The sequence below is a fragment of the Triticum aestivum genome, chromosome 6A (genome assembly GCF_018294505.1).
Source record: "Triticum aestivum cultivar Chinese Spring chromosome 6A, IWGSC CS RefSeq v2.1, whole genome shotgun sequence".
In the NCBI taxonomy this organism is placed as follows: Eukaryota; Viridiplantae; Streptophyta; class Magnoliopsida; order Poales; family Poaceae; genus Triticum; species Triticum aestivum.
This window is the reverse complement of record NC_057809.1, coordinates 551,441,262-551,460,461: the sequence shown is the minus strand read 5'-3', so window position 1 is coordinate 551,460,461 and position 19,200 is coordinate 551,441,262. Positions and strand designations below refer to the sequence as shown.

General features: G+C 45.5%; 2 protein-coding genes across 2 annotated transcripts; one reads left to right on the top strand and one right to left on the bottom strand.

Moving 5' to 3' along the window:
- The first annotated feature begins 1,419 nt into the window (after positions 1-1,419).
- On the top strand, positions 1,420-4,991 carry LOC123128423 (endoglucanase 7). The gene is made up of 4 exons (XM_044548420.1): positions 1,420-2,267; positions 2,802-3,002; positions 3,723-3,977; positions 4,057-4,991. The coding sequence occupies exons 1-4, from the start codon at positions 1,809-1,811 to the stop codon at positions 4,759-4,761; spliced, it is 1,620 nt and encodes a 539-aa protein (XP_044404355.1). The 5' UTR covers positions 1,420-1,808; the 3' UTR covers positions 4,762-4,991.
- Positions 4,992-5,503: 512 nt separating this feature from the next.
- Positions 5,504-14,314, bottom strand: LOC543429 (dynamin-2A). Its single transcript, XM_044548419.1, has 22 exons — positions 14,029-14,314; positions 13,890-13,940; positions 13,681-13,801; positions 13,484-13,582; positions 12,976-13,037; positions 12,509-12,626; positions 12,079-12,421; positions 11,674-11,821; positions 11,359-11,460; positions 11,154-11,273; positions 10,428-10,511; positions 10,205-10,332; positions 9,679-9,763; positions 9,446-9,554; positions 9,025-9,101; positions 8,824-8,880; positions 8,441-8,579; positions 8,210-8,367; positions 7,870-7,983; positions 7,726-7,793; positions 6,990-7,162; positions 5,504-6,083 (listed from the first exon to the last, which is right to left on the bottom strand). Exons 1-22 carry the CDS (start codon positions 14,182-14,184, stop codon positions 5,863-5,865), a joined length of 2,733 nt encoding a protein of 910 aa, XP_044404354.1. The 5' UTR covers positions 14,185-14,314; the 3' UTR covers positions 5,504-5,862.
- Positions 14,315-19,200: the final 4,886 nt, after the last annotated feature.

Sequence of the window (19,200 nt, the reverse complement as noted above, 5' to 3'; positions counted from 1 at the left end):
AGAAGAAGAAGCCCCTAGAAAACGGAACCACTAGCATCTCACGTACACACACATACATTAAGCACATCGTGATCGATACTACGTACGTCTAGATCTTCAATTTTCTTCTTCGACGAGCAATAGAAAACGACGAGGGCTAATAGACGGGTGCGTGCGGTGCCAGAGCACGATCAAAATGTGGTGGTTCAGTCGGCCCTCTCCGAGGAACAATGGTTGACTAGGCCACATGGGAGAGACGGAGAGAGCTATCGGAGAAGTTTCCAAGGGATCGGGTGCTAGTAGCAGTAGTTTATGGTTTAGCAAAGCACATATGTCGCGGTAAAAACCGTGCGTCTATCCATGAACCTGCCTACCAGTACTACCAGATAGATGTACGTACCCATGCATGTATCTAGGGTCTAGCAGGATGGCAATAGGATTGCGCAGCCGGTGGAAGAAAAGGGAGGCATCAAATCGTTGCCGCCGGGGAGTCCCTGTCCGGCCACGGGGAAACGGATCACAAGTTTCACGTACACGCACGAGAATAGGTGGAGGAGAAGACGTATGCTTGTAGCTTAGCTTCAGCAAAAGAAACAGCTAGCTCCTTGTATACTTTTGCATGTACATATATGCTCCCTTCGTTCGAAAATACTTGTCAGACAAGTATTTCAAAACGGAAAAAGTACATTCGTTTAGCAGAATATATGGTGCGGCTTAATCGGCTCGTGCTATGTAGTTTGTTGATCATTGATAGTAGTACCTTGCTAGCTCAACCTAATAATCATCTTGCTAGCATTAGCAGTTGATAATAGTATTATCATCGCGAAACATGCTGCAACCGTCGGCTGACTACACGATTGACCAACCGATCGTGGAGAGACATGCCCGCCCCCGACAAACACATGCCCCGCCCCGGCGCCCGGCCGGAACAATAATCTCACGGCTCACACAAAGCTTATAATTTGCCTATAGTTAAACGTACGTCAGCCAACCACTTATAACTACCGCGTAACGTGTACCATATCACTAACATGTTTTTCCACGGGAGGTAGCAAGAGAGAGAAAAAAACGGGTCTTTTTTATCAGACCGGCCGCCTGACCTAGGATACCTTCCCTGCTAAGATTTGACAGTGAAATGAAAACCTGTTACCGGCCACCAGCCGGCCGGTCGATCGGCCGGCGACCTGTCCCGAAGGAACTACGCCGGTCGCACGCGTCCTTCGGCCATGTGTTGGTGCCTGGCGGTACGTGCCCGGCTGGCCCCAACCGACTCACGCTCTGAAAAAAACACGTAACGCGTCCCGGTCAAAATCTGCTCCGCTGCCGCCTCCCTTGCGTGCGTCGTCGCTAACCCAGAACCCAACCCAACCATCTCAATCTATCTCCCCAGACCAAACAAAGGATACAAAACCCAAACGCAGCTTCGCTCGCTCGCTCGCTCGCTTACATTTGCATCGTTTCTTTCCTGCCTGCTCCTCCTCTTGCCATCTACTACTATCTCTAGAGTTTTATATTCCCCCGTCCCGGCCCGGCCGCCGAACCGGTTCAACGCGGTGCGCGTGCGTGCGCTGGACCCGGACGCCGGCCGCGAATATAAGCGCGCCAGCCCACGGCCTCAGGTCGGAGGACACTGCCCCGCCCCGCCCCGCTCGCCACACAGCACGCAACGCACAACCGCGGGAGAGAGATCACACACACACCCCTACGCTCGCACACAGGCTAAGCTAGCAGAGCCGGCAGAGGGCGGCGCGGCGGTGATCACAGGGCGCGCCCCGGGCACGCACGCACAAGCGAAGGCGCCAACGATCCGAGGAGCATATTCTTGCGCAATGAGATCAGGGAGCACCCCATGGCTGCGGGCGGCGCTGCTGCTAGTGCTGGCGGTGCTGCTGGCCGCGGTGGCGGCGGCGGAGGGGAGCAAGAGCGGGAGCGGCGACGGCAAGGCGCACAACTACGAGGAGGCGCTGCGGAAGAGCCTGCTCTACTTCGAGGCGCAGCGGTCGGGGCGGCTGCCGCACGGGCAGCGCGTGCCGTGGCGCGACCACTCGGGCCTCACCGACGGGCTGGAGCAGGGGGTGGACCTGGTGGGCGGCTACTACGACGCCGGCGACCACGTCAAGTTCGGCCTGCCCATGGCCTTCACCGTCACCATGCTCTCCTGGAGCATGCTCGAGTACGGGGACGACGTCGCGGCCGCCGGCGAGCTCGCGCACGCGCTCGAGGCCATCAAGTGGGGCACCGACTACTTCATCAAGGCGCACACGCAGCCCGACGAGCTGTGGGCCGAGGTACGTACTCCACGAGCCGACGACGGCGATCGTGTGTCACCTCCATCCCCTGGCTATAGCTAGCAGTGTTCAGATACGATCATGACATGCATGAGATGAGACCGACCGGTTCCAAGCTAGCTGTTGCGCACGCAAGCCAGCGATCGTTCCAAGAAAGAAAGACAGAGAGAGACCAATTCAATCATGCACACCTAGCTACCTCGCTGCACTTTGATCAATTAGATTCTTCATTTACATACTACACAAAATCTTTTATGTAGAGAGATCAATTATATAGATATAGGAGTATTTTTCTGGTTAGGAGAGAAAAGAAAAAGGTTCTTTTTCTGGTGAATAACAACAAGCGTGTTAGGTAGGCGGCCAGTTTGATTTGATGAACGTACGTACCAACGAACGGCGGCACTAAACTATTTTTTTTGCGTGGTTGCACTAAACTATTTTCTCCCACATGGCGTGCATATGTTTCACAGCTTCGTCGGTCGTCCACGATGCACCCGAGCCGTCGGATTAATCCCCTAGCTTTTTCTTGAACAGGTGGGGGACGGCGACACGGACCACTACTGCTGGCAGCGGCCGGAGGACATGACGACGTCGCGGCAGGCGTACAAGGTCGACCGCGACCACCCCGGCTCCGACGTCGCCGGCGAGACGGCCGCCGCCATGGCCGCCGCCTCCATGGTCTTCCGCAAGTCCAACCCGCACTACGCCCACCTCCTCCTGCACCACGCCCAGCAGGTACACACTCCAGATACACACATCGTGTACGTTGACGTGGTGCATGCAATTGCAAAGTCTCGTGTGGAAAAATGAGAGAAAAATATCGGCGCAAGCTTGGAGCTTTGTGTAGCACCAGTCTGTCTGCGTACCGGATTTTGGAACATAGCGTACGAATATTGGTAGCTTTGGTCAAGGGGCGCCGGTCTTTTCATGGGCATATGAGGTGTGTGTTCTTTTCTTGTGCCCTGTGCCGCACATGCCAAGTCGCAAACAGCTCGACGCGATGAGACCGGCGTCGATCGATCGGGCGGGAAAACGGAGGTTTTTTCTCTTCTGTCGGCTGGCTGCCGTGTGGGGCCGGGGCGCAACCTCTATCTGGTGGACGGGGAACTTTCCATTTGCCGCCTCCGGGCATGATTAGGTGGCCAGTTCAATCACATGCTGAGCCAGCGGCTTAACTGGGAAATTATTAGGAAGCGGTCGTCGTGCCATCATGTGCTAATTGAACCCGTCCGTATCCACACCCACTGGCCTGGCTTGGCTACCTACCTGCCTGCCGCTTTTCAAGTGTCAACTATAAAACGCATCAATGAATGATAGATACATATGCAGCCTTAGTTATTATTCTTAGGGCTTTTTATTTTTTATTTTTTAAGCTGATGATAGTGTATGCGATCTTACTAGTTGTTGGATGTACGTGCACGTTGGCTGATGTTCGCTTTGTGAACGTGCGTGCAGCTGTTCGAGTTCGCGGACGGGTACAGGGGCCAATACGACAGCAGCATCGCGGAGGTGAAGAGCTACTACGCGTCGGTGAGCGGGTACAAGGACGAGCTGCTGTGGGCCGCCCTGTGGCTCCACCGCGCCACCGGCAAGGCCGCCTACCTCGACTACGTCGTCGACAACGCCCACGACTTCGGCGGCACCGGCTGGGCCATCACCGAGTTCAGCTGGGACGTCAAGTACGCCGGCGTCCAGATCCTCGCCGCCAGAGTAAGCCACTGCGCACTTTGAGCTATCAGGTGAACCATCACTGGCCGGCCGGTCACTGACGAGACGAAATGATTTTCAGCTGCTGCTGAGGGGGGAGCACACGGCGGAGCAGAAGAGCACGCTGGAGCGGTACCAGGCCAAGGCGGAGCACTACGTGTGCGCGTGCCTGGGCCGGAACGCGCAGGCCGGCGGCGAGGACGCCAACGTGGAGCGGAGCCCGGGGGGGATGCTCTACATCCGGCAGTGGAACAACATGCAGTACGTGACCAACGCGGCGTTCCTGCTCTCCACCTACGCCGACTACCTGGCCGAGGCCGGCGTGGGGACGGTGACCTGCGCGGGCGGCGGGACGGCGGGCGCCGGCGAGGTGGCGGCGCTGGCCAGGGCGCAGACGGACTACGTGCTGGGCACCAACCCCAGGGGCGTCAGCTACCTCGTGGGCTACGGCCCCAAGTACCCCGCCAGGGTGCACCACCGCGCGGCATCCATCGTGCCGTACAAGCACAGCAAGCAGTTCATCGGGTGCTCGCAGGGGTTCGACCACTGGTTCGGCCGCCGGAGCTCCAACCCCAACGTGCTCGTCGGCGCCATCGTCGGCGGGCCCGACCGGAGGGATCGGTTCAGGGACAACCGGGACAACTACATGCAGACGGAGGCGTGCACCTACAACACCGCGCCCATGGTGGGGATGTTCGCCAAGCTCAACCGGATGGCGAGGGAGGAGAGGGAGGAGAGGGAGCAGAGAGCTGCCACCGCGAGAAGCGGCACGGCGGCCGAGGTGTAAATGGGTTAGATAGGTTATAGGTCGAGGGGCTGTACAATTTTCCCCATTCTTTTGTTCATTTCTTCTCCTTCTTTGGAGGTTTCTTGATACACAGAAAGGATGGAGATGGGTGTAGTATATGAGGGAAAAAAAAGGGCTGGAGGCATTGACATGCAAATGTAAATTCGCTGCCTGTACATATGAGAAAAGGAAAATGAGAATTTATATATCGGTGATTCTAGTTTGTTTAAGCTTGCAAGAGAGGAGTCTATTGTCCAAGCTTGAAAATGAGAGTTGGCCACGAAAGGAGACGCGACACAACAAACGCATTCAAATAGGAGGACAATATGAGGGCCGTTTTTTGATGAAAATGAAAATGAAACTAGCAACGAAACCTTCACTTCATCAAGTAACCAGCTTTTACATGGGTGCCCTGTACAATCATTCGTGATTATAATTAGGGTCTGCTATTTTAACAGCAAAATTTTGAATCAGAGGACACAAGTAGCGATGCCCCGTAAAACTAGGAAATAAGAATCCAACGATGAAGCAGGAAGTTACACAAAGGTAGATGGAAGAACACATAAATAATAATACTCTGTAAAGAAATATAAGATTGTTTAGATCACTAAATTTCTTTACAGAGGGAGTATCAACAAGAGTGCTTATGATTTCTCGTGGCTAATCAAAGAATGACGATCCAGATCCCTTGCATACAACACCAAGCATATCACCTCAAAATAAAAACGTGAGTCTCGTGAGGTCAAAAAGAATGGAAAGAATATAATACACCAATGGGTGAAAAGGATACATTGCCAGTTTGATGGAAGACTTACAAGTTACAACAACAGAGTTCAGAACCAAGATCAACTGATCTGTGGCAACAAAATCTCACAGGCCGAGAGAGCATCAGACTGATCGATATAGCAAAATGATCGCGAAACAACCACCGTAGATAACCTACATATTTCTATAAACAACTGAGGTCCTCTGGATACACACCATTCATGCGATCTCTCGCCAGCTCTCTATTCTCATTCCAATTTGTTTTCCCATCACTATCAGGTGGGAGTGAGAGCATGCCATGAAAAATAGGATTCTCACATATGCCAATCAACATGCTTAGTATTTCGGTGGTGCAGGTGGCAACCGGTTTGGTGTGCGTCGGCTGCCTGAATTGGCACCGTTGGCATCCCCATTTTCATACCGCCGACCACGACTGTCAGCACTTCTCGATCTTGACTCGTTCTGTGAACTGGATCGGTCGGCAGAGCCATTTGCTGCAGCACTGAAGGCAGACCTCCAGTCCTCACCCGACTGGCTAGGGCTCTGTGGGCCACTCTCTGCAAGTGATGTTTCATTTTGTCAGGGTAAAGGTTTGGTTTGTACACCAGGAAAGCAGAAGAAAGAAGAAAAAAAACATCCCAGGGGTATTACTAATATCTTTAATCACATTTCAGAATAAAAGGTGCATGTAAATTCACCTCTCTCCTTTGCCTTAATTTATTTTCACCCTCTCCTAAATAGTCTCCTTTATTTTATCTCTGGTAGTATCCCTTTAGATGCATATTTTATCTTACTCGGTCGGTGATAACTACTAATACAAAATAAAATACAATCGACAAATTTTCAAACCAAGGAAAGAATGTTTAGCAACTTGAAACTAGGATGCTCACAAGTGGTGAACACAAGCTCCTGAACCTAATGCAAGCATATTGCCCCTCCTAAGTTTTGGCCAAAGATGTGTGCCGCCACAACCCAACCTCGATATAGCAAATCTGAGCTTTGAACGAAGTACTTCCCCTAGCGTGAAACGCTATACTGTAGTGTTCCAGGTTTGTTTGCAAATAGAACAGGTCTGAAATTTTTTGCAGACGCTACGCGAAACAAGTGAAAGGTGCACACACACACACACCAAAGAAACTCATTTCTGCCAAGTTGGTACCAAAAATTCAAACATCATTGATCATTGTAAGTAGCCTTCAAGAAGTGCTTGTACAGGTGGCAGTGATATGAACAACCATCAGCTAATGAGAAAATTGGCATACAGTACAAAGAAATTAAGAACATAATTGATTTTTGCTTGAAACAAGTAACCAATGCGGATGAATTACTTTCAGGGAAATTTTAATGCTTAACTTCTACAAAGTTGTTAGCAAGTTCTAGATATCATTTGCATCAAGCGATATTGAGGTTTCGGCTGGCTGCTGATACTGAGTATGAAACAGATATTGAAATAGCGCGCTTACCCGGACCAGAAGTATCATCAGAATATGATGCAACTGCAGCTCTGTTATCATGGACACTGAGCTGACGAGTAAGTTTTGACAGAAGAGTCGATTGCTTTTGGGCCTTTTCCCGTCTGCGTTTAGCATTGTGGTCCTCTTGGAGAAGTTCTTCAATCCTTGCATTGCTTTGTGAACTGAAACCGAAAATTGAGACAAAGTTAACAACACTGCAACGAATTATACAAAGATACTTAAATAGATTGACCATGGAACAGGCACGCACTTTTTCAACATTTCTAAAAGTTCACAGTAAGAAATGAATAGCAAAAAATAGATGAGCTATACTTGGGTTGGTGAATATTAGGTGTAGGCATGCGACTGTGTAAAGTGATTGGAGCCAGAACTGTGTGAATCAATTGGATCGGTGCATATCACTTTTTAAATAAGGATGCAACTTTTTAGTCGTGAAGCATTTCCCAGTATAAAATACACCTCATAAAAGTAACATAATTAGAAGGAAAATAAATATAATGAAGCTATTCAAAATGAACCTACCCATTAGTAGCAAGGACCCATAAGGCCATAACTGCGAGTTAAACTAGGGTTTAGGTAGGAGTACACAAAAGCATTGTGATTCTTCCAACTGGGTGGTCCATTTTTCAGTCAATTGGGTACAAGAAAGAGGATACTGATGAATGGACAAGTGGACACCGAACCAGGGTATCAATTTCGTTTCAGAACAAAGAGAGAATCCAACCTTATTGAGCTGTACAGCTGGTTTAGCATATCTTCCTTTGCTTTCTCCACTTGGCAAAGCACAATAGCCTGATCAATTGATCATGCATAAGATAATGAATGCCACATTTGACAATGTTAAAATAAATGACAGGGACAAATATACCTTTGGAACATTTGCTGCCAGGCTGTTCAACACAGCCTCGACATAACCACGAACTTCTTGTGACATCCATCGGAGTTCTTCTTCAGGATCAGCAGGCCTCCGGGCCATCGTATCCTTGAGAGAAAAGGTGTAATCACGTGTCATTGAATTGTAGAACAAAGCAACAGCAAGAGGTGAGCTTTTGTTTGATAAGATCACACATTGAAATGAGAAACATGCTAACTCAAAATAAGCAGTTCACAGAAAATAAGCTGAGGCAACTAACTCTTGAAAGTAAGTTCTAAAAGCTTAACGGTGGATACTGGAAAAGGACACAACTCAAACATAGTGTGGAGCTTACAAGAGATCCATCTGAATGGCTTTGTCTCATGGAACCGCCCTCAGGAGTATTTGAACTCTTGACAGACCCACCTTTGCTCTGAATAATACCTTTTATCTTCTTCACCCATTCAATCTTGTCAGCCATACTCTCAGCCTTCAATACAACGGCACTATGAGCTGCAACATGAAATAAACATTAATGCGGTAGAGTCAGAGTAAACCTTGAGATAGTTGGTTTAGAGGTAGCAACCTTTCAGCACAGTTTTGTAGGCAACCCTGTTAGTAATCTTAAATACGAGACTTGGGCCTTTCTCTGCCCCATTCGCCTTCTTTGAATCCTTAGAAGTTTTAGAAAGCTCTTCCTCCTCTATCTCTTCCAGGTTACATTCCTGAATCACACGACATACTGTTACTACGAAAGTTTATATGACAGCTCACATAGTTGTAGACATGATATTTCTAAGTTCAAATATCTTTTTAAAAAAGTTTTAAAAACTGGAACTATCCACGATGACTCAGAAAACATTTACTGTGTCTATTACAACCAAGAATGGTAAAGTAATGCATCAATCACAGATTACTCAATGTCAAGTAGAACAAAATGAACATGGTAAAATATATAATCAAGCACACCTCTAAGACAATGACGCCTCGAAAATGTCTCTCCTCTTGTTTCTTGGTGTAGCCAAGCTGGACAGGGAAAGTTCAAAGTAAATAACACCAACCACCTCAAATGTTAAAAATCAGCAGAAAATGTCAAGAATAGTATCAAAAGATTGCATTCAGAAGTTCAGAACAGTTGAGACTAGTGGGCACCAGGGCAGATTTATTTACCTTTCCACTCTTCTCATTTAGGACAAACCACCTTTTGCTCCATTCATTGTTTTTTGCACTCTTTTTCAATAGGTAACCTAAAGGGAGAAGAAAACATATGCTTTGTGTATCAATAAATCAAACCCAAATTACTGGAAAAGAAATCATCAAAACCATGTAATTTGTTACATCCTTATGCATGCATTGTATACTAGACAATGGAAGATTATGTCAGAGTAAGCATGGAATTAACAAGCGGCCAAAAAGGTTGATTCTTATCAAAAGGCTTATTTCATTTTACTAGATAAAAAATGGCATGGTAGCTACGTCAGATAAATATCTGTGACTTCCAGTTTTAATCATAGTCGCATATAAGCAAAAGTGCTAGCAAATTGTTCTGAGAAAAGCTGAAGTTGAGCCAAACTACAGTGCAGTATTATACCTGCAGTTATTTCACCGCCAGGACCAGCAACCTGCAGATTAGGTCCCTCTTTGGTATCTTTATCTTGCTGATTGGATTTGTCTTTTGACGACTTAGCTTGCTCAGAACCCTAATATGAAATACAACCAATGTAAAGTTATGAACAGCCAGACCAACACAAATATAGGGTGATCAATCTGCATACAGTTTTGTAGGTATGCAGATTCATGCAAGCAAAGACGCAGAAGTGATACCTTGTTCATCATGGCTTGCTCAGCATCTTGTGCTTTCTTAGATGATTTAGTTTTCACCTCCTCCTCACGGCGCTGTCTTTCCATTCTGTGAATATCATGCCAAGCAAAAAGATTAAAACTTAACTATGTGAATATGATCATGAAAGCTCTGAAAGGGCAGCTCCACTTATAGACTGCTTATAGTACGACAGATCATTACAAGTGAGATCAATCTTTTTAACGTAGAAGTTAAAAATGAAGTGGTACACTTTATTGTGTCGCTTTGTAAGGAAAAAGATTCAGCATTTTCGCAGTATAATTTAGGTTGCTAGTGCTATCTCTATTTGTCACTAATATGATCTAACATTAGCTTTCTCTGGTTTAAGAAAATGAGTTAAGAATCTTAAAAACTTCCCTTACCAATTTACCAATAATAGGAAAATAGAAGTAGAAAAAACAGATTACTTGCCAAAGTTATACTTAAGTTGATCAAATAAAATGAAACTAATTACCAACATATTTGTTAAGAGGCCCCAGCTAACCTTACCTTCTTTGTACTAAACGGATGAAATGTTGTGGGGGGACAAAGGCACGCTCCATATCAACGAGCGCAACCACCATCTTTTTCGCATCACTTTTGAATGTATCCAACGCATTAGATGCAATTGTAATGATCTTGCCAAAATAAATGGTGGAATGTTGTGATCAGAACTAATAATGAGTAAGATTTATGTGTATACAAACAGTAAAAAGGGGGAGTAAGTTGATACCTCGCGTTTGAACGGAGGATATCTTCCGAGCCCTGGCGTGCCATTTGCAGTGGCATTTACTATGTCCAACAATACACGGTGTACCTAGTTTAAGAAAACTGATATATCAGAAGTTACATAGACAGTACCTACCAATGCAAAATATACCTATTAGGCTGAGCAAGCCTATGTTTGTATTCAAACTTGGAGCTTGCCTCCTTAACTACTCTACACACATGGGTACATTATGGGCTTGAGCTCCGCTTGATAAGGCTTGAATATATATAGTGTCCATTTGAGCCTAGCTTGACCCCATTCTATAAGCTTAACTGCTTAAGGTAATTACAAATGTCTGAGCCCAAGTGTTTTGCTCTTTGGATAGTTCTAATACTAGTGTATTAACTTAACTCTACACACATGGGTACATTATGGGCTTGAGCTCCGCTCGATAAGGCTTGAATATATATAGTGTCCATTTGAGCCTAGCTTGACCCCATTCTATAAGCTTAACTGCTTAAGGTAATTACAAATGTCTGAGCCCAAGTGTTTTGCTCATTGGATAGTTCTAATAGTAGTGTATCGACAAACATAATAACTGGTAAGCTACACAAACAGTTGCATATTTGAGCAAGGAGCATTTTACAGATAAAACATAATACTGAATATTAGCAGGGTACAAATAGCTCATCAAGAAAACTACATTGTTCTTCATCCAAAGGCATAACATATGTCTAAGCCAAGACATACCTCTTCAACACATAGTCGTGATGGCTCCTTTGCCATTTCAAGCACTCCTTTAATCAAAGATTTTAAACCTTTCTCCGGGGATATCAAATATGGTTGATAACCATCAGCTTCCAAGACAATCTAGAATATGAAGAGAATGATTTCCATTGTTGGCCAATATAGTATTCCACTCTAGTATTTAATATAGAAGAGCTTTTAGATTTACCCTTTTGACATTGTTCAGATCAAAATGCCTGTCCAACGGAAGCTGTTTGATCCTATCTGGAAACTTGCCCTCGAAACTTGCAACAATTTTCCAACCAGACCCCTATTGATTGAGAACAGTATAATGATATTGTAATCAGTACTTTACTTGACAAGTACTTCCTCCGTCCGGAATTACTTGATGCTCAAATAGATGTAGATACATCCTCTTGAGCGTCAAGTAATTCCTACATCCGCTTGAGCGTCATGTAATTCCGGACGGAGGGAGTACTAAATTAGGTATAGACAACGACCATAACTCAAGCTTATTACTAACCTCACCAGAAGTAACATGAGCGAGAAACTTATCTTCAAATTCTCGGCACAGCTCCAAAGCGACAGCCCTGGTTCCTTCCGGACTTTGTACCATCGATTCTCCAAGCCTTGCAAGTTCATCTTTCACTACCTGAGACTTGCCCTGAAGCCTGAGAAATAGAGCAAGGGTACAGGTATTTGCAAAATTAAACACCAGAAATCACAATCAGGTTATTTTTTATATATAAAAGACAAAAGACAAGAAATATCCATGTTTCATGGTGCACTGATGATCAATTAAATTGATAAATAGAATGGATGATTAGTTGATCAGAATAGTTCAGTGGTCATAGCAAATTTCGGTAAGGAGTTTGAAAAATGGTATACTTTAACATTTCAGCTTCAACATATAGATCATGATGCTTACCCAGACAACAAGTTAGGTAGCCGCACTTTCATCCGCTTACGTATCTGCTTAGCAATGGTATCAACAAGAGCAATTCTTCCCAGCTTATTCTGAGGAGCAGTGGTTAAGATTGATTTAAGGCTTTCCGCCTCAGCTCGCCAGGCTGTTTCCAGTGAATTCTCAGATCCAACTGACCCTGATTGAGCTGACGCAATTGCAACAGATTGCCCTATTAAAGCAACCCATTCAATTTCAGCTGCTGTGCGTGGGCCTTTATTAGACAAAATGGCCTGAACACATGCAACTGTTTTTGCATCTGATGCGGCTTGATCGATTTTACTCAAGACACCTATTGTTCTGGTTCCTACAAGGACAAGAAAAAACATCAGTTGCTACGAAGAGAGTGACTGTGCTTTTCTGGAGGATGTATGATCAGATTCAAATGACAGACCCTCTGGATCAATATCCCTCGCCAGTTTAAGAGCCCGGGATGATGCAACCTCAGGGGCTTGCATTGCTGGTATCACAACAATCAATATTGCATCATTGTGGCCAGCAAACTCATTAATCTGAAATGTTAACAACAGTATGTTAACATGTGATGATAGAAACATGATACACAACATTGCAGTTTTGCTGCTTCTCTTCCACGCTGTAAGCGGATGGGGAGGGAGAATGAGTAGCATAGTTACGACAGGCAGTAAGTGATTCTCAGTTCAAGTGCATGACATGCTGTCACTGGTCTGATGTTCCAGCCATTCCTATACGTTAACTATTATTCCAGTTTATATTGGTTAAGTTGATCTACAATGACACAATCATATTTTAACCACAAGGACTATGAATATTCAAAAGATTGGTCAAGCATTGCTTACTACTTGAGGGGTAAGATAAAAATATTGTGTGAGCAGTACTCACTGTTGAATCATCGATAACTCGTTGGTCTATGCCAGGTAAATCAATCAACTTTAGTGGAGGAGCTGGAAAAACAAAGACAGATACAGTGAGAAATCATTTGCAAAGTAAAGATAAGGAGTTAATGTCTAGCATGTAGCACAACTCTCAGATATTGAGCTGGTATTTCCAAATCAGATTAATTATATTGAGCTGGTATTCCGAATCAGATTAATTGCATCGTTGGAAAAATTAAGAGAGCGCACTTTTGAGTAATTAGTAATAACCATACCAGAACACGCTAGATTTGAGTACTAATTGGCGCCTTCCACGATCTTAAGGTCTTACCACTTCAGCTTTAAATGGCACATAAAACTTAAGTTATCAATACCAAACTATGGAAACAGTTTGGAAACTTGCTCAAACATACCATACCCTCAGGAATGCCTGACTAAGTGACTATACAGCTTCTACTAGACTAGCAACATTGCCCAAACTACTAGAGTAAACATGTTGTGATCCAGCGACAGACCTGTACTTGTCCGCAGCTTGAGGTAAATCTCATCAGTCCTGCTCCTCCCGGGTCCGGTGGCCTTGCTAAGCCTATCCTGCAGCGAATGCCGGAGCGCACCTGCAGGCCAACACAACCACAAAGTGTCACCAAACTGAGCGCACCGACCAACCGCGTGCATTGCCAGATCTGGCTGGACAAGGGGAGATCTCACTCACTCGAAGAAACCTGCTGCGACTTGCTGTCGATCTGCAGGACTATGGACTTGCTGCTGAGCCCTGGATCCCTCTGCAGGTCGACAACTATGGGCGCCCGCGTGGCCCCGTTCTCCCCCGTCGGCTGCAGCACACCAGCCACCACTGCTCAGCACAAACGAACGCCTAAAGCGGCGGAGGGCAGCGAGAGCTACTAGAGACGAGGCACTCACCAGCACGGGGTGGCCGATGAGGGAGTTGAGCACGGCCGACTTGCCGGACCCCTGCACGGAACAAAACCGGATCGCGTCAGATCGGGGCGCGGGCGCGGGAGGGGCGGGCGGGAGAGGGGTCCGGGGCGGCGGCACTTACGACGTTGCCGAGCGCGACGGCGTTGAGGAAGGTGGAGGGGCGGCGCGGGGCGGCGTCGTCGGAGGGGTCGTCGTCGGCGAGGAGCGAGGCGGCCTGGCGCATGGACTCGGAGAGCTCGACGAGCTCGACGATGGCGTCCATGGCCGACGACGACATGGGCGCAGGGATCTCGAGGGGCTGGTCGGGGAGATCTCGGGGGTGGGGTGGGGTGGGGTGGGGAGCTGCTGCTGTTGCGAGCAATTTGGAGGCGGACTCCTGCAAACAGTTGGAATCCGCCGGGCGAGTGTAGGGGGGCTGGGAATGGGAACGGGAATGGGATTTGACACGCGAGAGGGGAGGGGGAGTCGTTGCGCACTTGCAGTTGCGCCCCTGCTTTTCAAGTGACGGGACCACCCACCAGTGAGGTGCGGGTGCGGTGGGGTGTGGGACGTTTTGCTCGTTCCGGCGCGTCGGTCGTGTTTGGTTGCAGATCTGGCTCGGGGGTGGAGCTCGGCTCTACGCGGAAACGGGCTGCGGTACGTTTGAGCCTGCTGCGTGTGTGTGTTTTTTTCAGTTCGGGAGCTTTATTAATTATTACTCACAATCTGAATTAAATGCTACTGGTGAATCTGAAGAGGAAATTGGGTGTTTAATTAAACATCCTTCTGCTGTGACTGGTAAATGTGTGTGTTGATATTTGACACGGTATATTAATTGCACATAGATATTTAGGTAAGATTTTTTTGCCGGTTATTTATATGATTAGGGCGGACATTGTTATTTAGGGACAGTTCTTTTGGGTAGCTTAAAATTAAGCTGTCTCTCCCCAGCTTAAAAATAAACCGCCATCTAAGTTTGTTGAATGTGGCCATGCAAGCTAGGCGGCCATGGGCTGGAGGACTGGGAATATCAAACCTCATATGGCTGAATGTGGCCACGCAAGCTAGGTGGCCATGGCTTCAACGGGTGGACTCGAGCAGACCTTGGAGCGAATTCACAACTAAAGTTCCAACGGAAGCAAAACTTCTGTTCCAGGCAGCAACCAGGAGTGAGGCGCATTGTGGGCTAAACACCCTTTTCTGAGAGGATCGTTGGATCAATGGGATGAGGGTGCGGAAGATTGGACCAATTATATATGGCATGATCCCTCGGCGCGTCAGACAGGTGAGACATGTGGCACCGGCCATCGAGGATGGCTCTTGGGCTCTGGATGTCGGCTCGGAGCTTGGGGAGCAAGCTTTGAGGGAATTCTTATCCATATGGCTATGCGTGTGCACGTGGGAGCCGGAGGTGGATGTGCCGGATACGGTATCATGGTCCTGGGAGACTAACGGACGTTACTCGATGAGGTCGACATATGCGGCAAGGTTTTGGGGACGAACGGTGGAACCCATGGCGGAGCTGACCTGGGCATCTCGGGCGCCCTCTAACTGCAAGTTCTTCACTTGGTTAGCACTACGAGACCGGTGCTGGACCTCGGACAGACTTGCACAGAGAGGGTTACCGCATCAGGACGCATGCCCTCTTTGTGACCAGGAGGAGGAAACGATTAATCATGTGCTACTAACATGTGTGTTCGTTCAATCGATATGGGATGTGATTTGTGAGGCGTTGGGCAAGTTGGACTGGACACCGACGGCGCAAGACACACTTGGCGTTTGGCTTCGGGATAAGCAAGGTCTGAACAACCTGCGACGCAAGGATCTAGATACTATCTTCATCCTCACTATTTGGGAGCTGTGGAAGCATCGCAACGCTATTGTGTTCGACGGAGCGTCCCCTTCGATGGATGTGCTTCTTGCTAGGGTGAAGTCCGAAGGGAGGATATGGTCGATAGCCGGCAAGTTCAAAGGGGACGTTGAACCCTTCTTTGGTAGTTTAGAAAGGAGGGCGCGTAGGGAAGGGTAAAGTGTAACGGAGATCTTGTAAACTATGTTGGAGGCAATCTTTGCCTTTCTTTTCGGACGGAGGGAGTATATAATATGCACGCTCGTGCATATTCGAGAAAAAAAAGATTGTTGAGACTTCTAAATTAGTTATTCATAACTAGCTTAGAAGCCCCAATGAACAAGAAAGGCGGCTTATGGGAAACGATAGAGAGGGGGTGGCTTGTTTTTTAAGCTGTCAAATGAACTGGTGCTTAGTGCTATAATACTGATTACGCGTTAAACCTGTTGAGCAAGGAGTCTGAATCATTTGGATTCTTTATGTTCCCACTGATACCTAATCGATAACGAAGCTGAATGGCTTTTTTCGGTCCAATTCCATCCATTTTTGTTGATGCAATTCTGACTTGTTCATCGGGAAGTGATCTAGCTCCTAAGATATATGACATTCTTTGTCCTTATCTTTTCCTGGTCTTCTTGGTTGGAATCTACAATCTACACCTCTCCAAACACAAACACAATATCTTGAGTACCCGGAACCCCCCTAAACAATGACAATGTACCCGAGCAAGCCCTACGTCTATCAGGGAGCTCAAATCCTCACTAGAGTGAGGCACATCTTGATCAATACATTTCGAATCTAAAGGGGGAATGTTATTGTTATGATGTCCCCACTCTGGAGTATGGGTAGGTGTACTAATAACACCGGGGTGATCTCTATATCTATAGGGACAACACCTAATTTGATGGCCAAGATTGGTTGGATCTGTCCCTTTGGTTTTTTTGGTAATATAGAATTAAGCCACCGTAAGTCTTCATGTTACTATCGGTACTCATAGTTATCGCGATTTATGTGATAGTGCTGCAACCATTAGTGTTATTCATTTGTCTTTGTATGAAGAAGTTTCCGAGGATTCTACCAAAAAAAGAAGTTTCCGAGGATATAGCACCAATAAACATAGAAAGGACTTGTGCCATTGCACACCTTGCTGATAGATCTTATGTTTATCCTATTGGAATCTTGAAATAAGCTAAACTCCTATGTGGTAAAACTAAATACCCTACTGATTTTCTCGTGCTTGGAAATAATCAACATAGCTTTCGTCCTATTGTGTTTCGTAGACCATTTTTACGCAGTGCTAGTGGTGTACTCTCTTCATTCATAAATATAGGATGTTCTAAAAAAATCTAAATCGCATGTAAATAGACACGTTTTAAGGTGTTTGTTAATTCATTTCGGTCTCTATGTACTTTATATTGAAATATCCAAAACATCTTATATGTGTGAATGGATGGAGTAATTGATTGTTTAAAGAAAAAGGATTTTGTTAAGTTTGGTGATGATCAAGTTGAATTTAATTCCTATAGATTTGCTAAACAACCAAATACTTGTGATAATAAATATTAGAGATGATTTTACTCAAATTGCCTCAATAGGAATTCCTCCTACTAACCTAATGAAGCAACTCTTGACAAGTCGTTGAATTCTTATATTAATGATAAACAGAGAAGAGAAATTGATGAAACTTTTCACTTTCAACCACCACTCTTAAAAGTAAATATTCCACTTGATCTTTGGGGAAGCATCCACCTCCCCAAAAGGTGATCCATGTTTAAATTAAAACCTCTACCTCACATAGTCAAGTATAATTTTTTGGATGAAAGCAAGCACACAAAGTATTTTTGGTATTATTATTTTTTAGATAAGTTGGGGGAGATGAAAAAGAGAGGAAAATAAGAAGGCAAGAAGGTAAAACAAGTAAATGATAAATGTGAGCGAAGGAACCTGGACTCCTTCACGTGAAGTCTCCCCGGCAACGGCACCGGAAATTTTTCTGCTACTTTATGATATCGTCGGGATTTCACTTAAAATGAAGGGTGGTGTGGCGTAGTAGCGAAAAGTATTTCCCTCAGTAGAACTAAGGTTTATCAAACCAATAGGAGACTCCACGAGAAAAAGATAAATGGTACCTGCACGCACACATAAAGTAAGTACTTCTACCTAACGAAGGCAATAGGGTTGTCAATCCCCTTGTTCTCTCCGATTACAAGGATCAAGTATGATAGTGGTAGATAGATAAAATAAAAAGGGAAATAAAACTAAATAAATTGTAACAAATATTTTTATGATTTTAGTAAATATAAAGTGAATGGACCCAGGGGCCATAACATTCACTAGAGGTATCTACTCATGAGCGCAACACGGTGGGTAAATAAATTAATTTTGGGCAATTGATAGAAAAGCGCATGGTTATGATGATATTCATGACATGATCAATATATAGGCATTACGTCCATGACAAGTAAACTGTTAAACTTACTGACGTCTACTACTATTACTTCACCCCTCGACACTATCCAGCATGGATCTTAAGGTATTAAGTTCATAACAAATAGAGTAATGCTTGAAGCATGATGACATAACGTAGACAAGATAAAACCAATTAATATGATTGAAACCCATCATTTTACCCTTAGTAGCAACAATACAAATACATGTCTCGCAACTCCTCCTAACATAGAGTGAGGACACCGCAAGATTGAAACTACCATCAAGCACCTCTCTCACTGGAGATCAACCAATCAAATTGGCCAAAAGAGATAGGTAGATCGGAGAAAAATACAAGACTATAAAATCACACATAATAAAGTTCAGAAAAGAGTCAATTACTCTCAATGAATAATCTGATCATAAACCCACAATTCATCTGATACCAACAAACACGCCGCATAAAGATTACATTGAATAGATCTTCGAATAGATTGTTGTATTGAAGATCGGAGAGAGAGAGAGATTTAGCTACTGTTATGGACCCGTAGGTCCTGTGGGAACTACTCACACATCATCATGGAGGCACCAACGTTGATGTAGAAGGCCTTTGTGATCAATTCCCCCTCCATATGGTGGAGTACCAGAAAAGGCCTCCATATGGGATCACCAAAGAACAAAGACTTGCGTCAGCGGAAAAAATTGTTTCGGGTCCTCCCTCCGAGGATTTCTGAATATACGTGAATTTATAGGCTTGGAATTAGGGAAATCGAGCCACAGGAGGCCCACGTGGGGGTAGGTGATAACCCACAAGTATAGGGGATCGCAACAGTTTTCGAGGGTAGAGTATTCAACCCAAATTTATTGATTCGACACAAGGGGAGCCAAAGAATATTCTCAAATATTAGTAGCTGAGTTGTCAATTCAACCACACCTGGAAACTTAATATCTGCAGCAAAGTATTTAGTAGCAAAGTAATATGATAGTAGTGGTAACGGTAGAAAAAGTAATATTTTTGGTTTTATAGTGATTGTAACA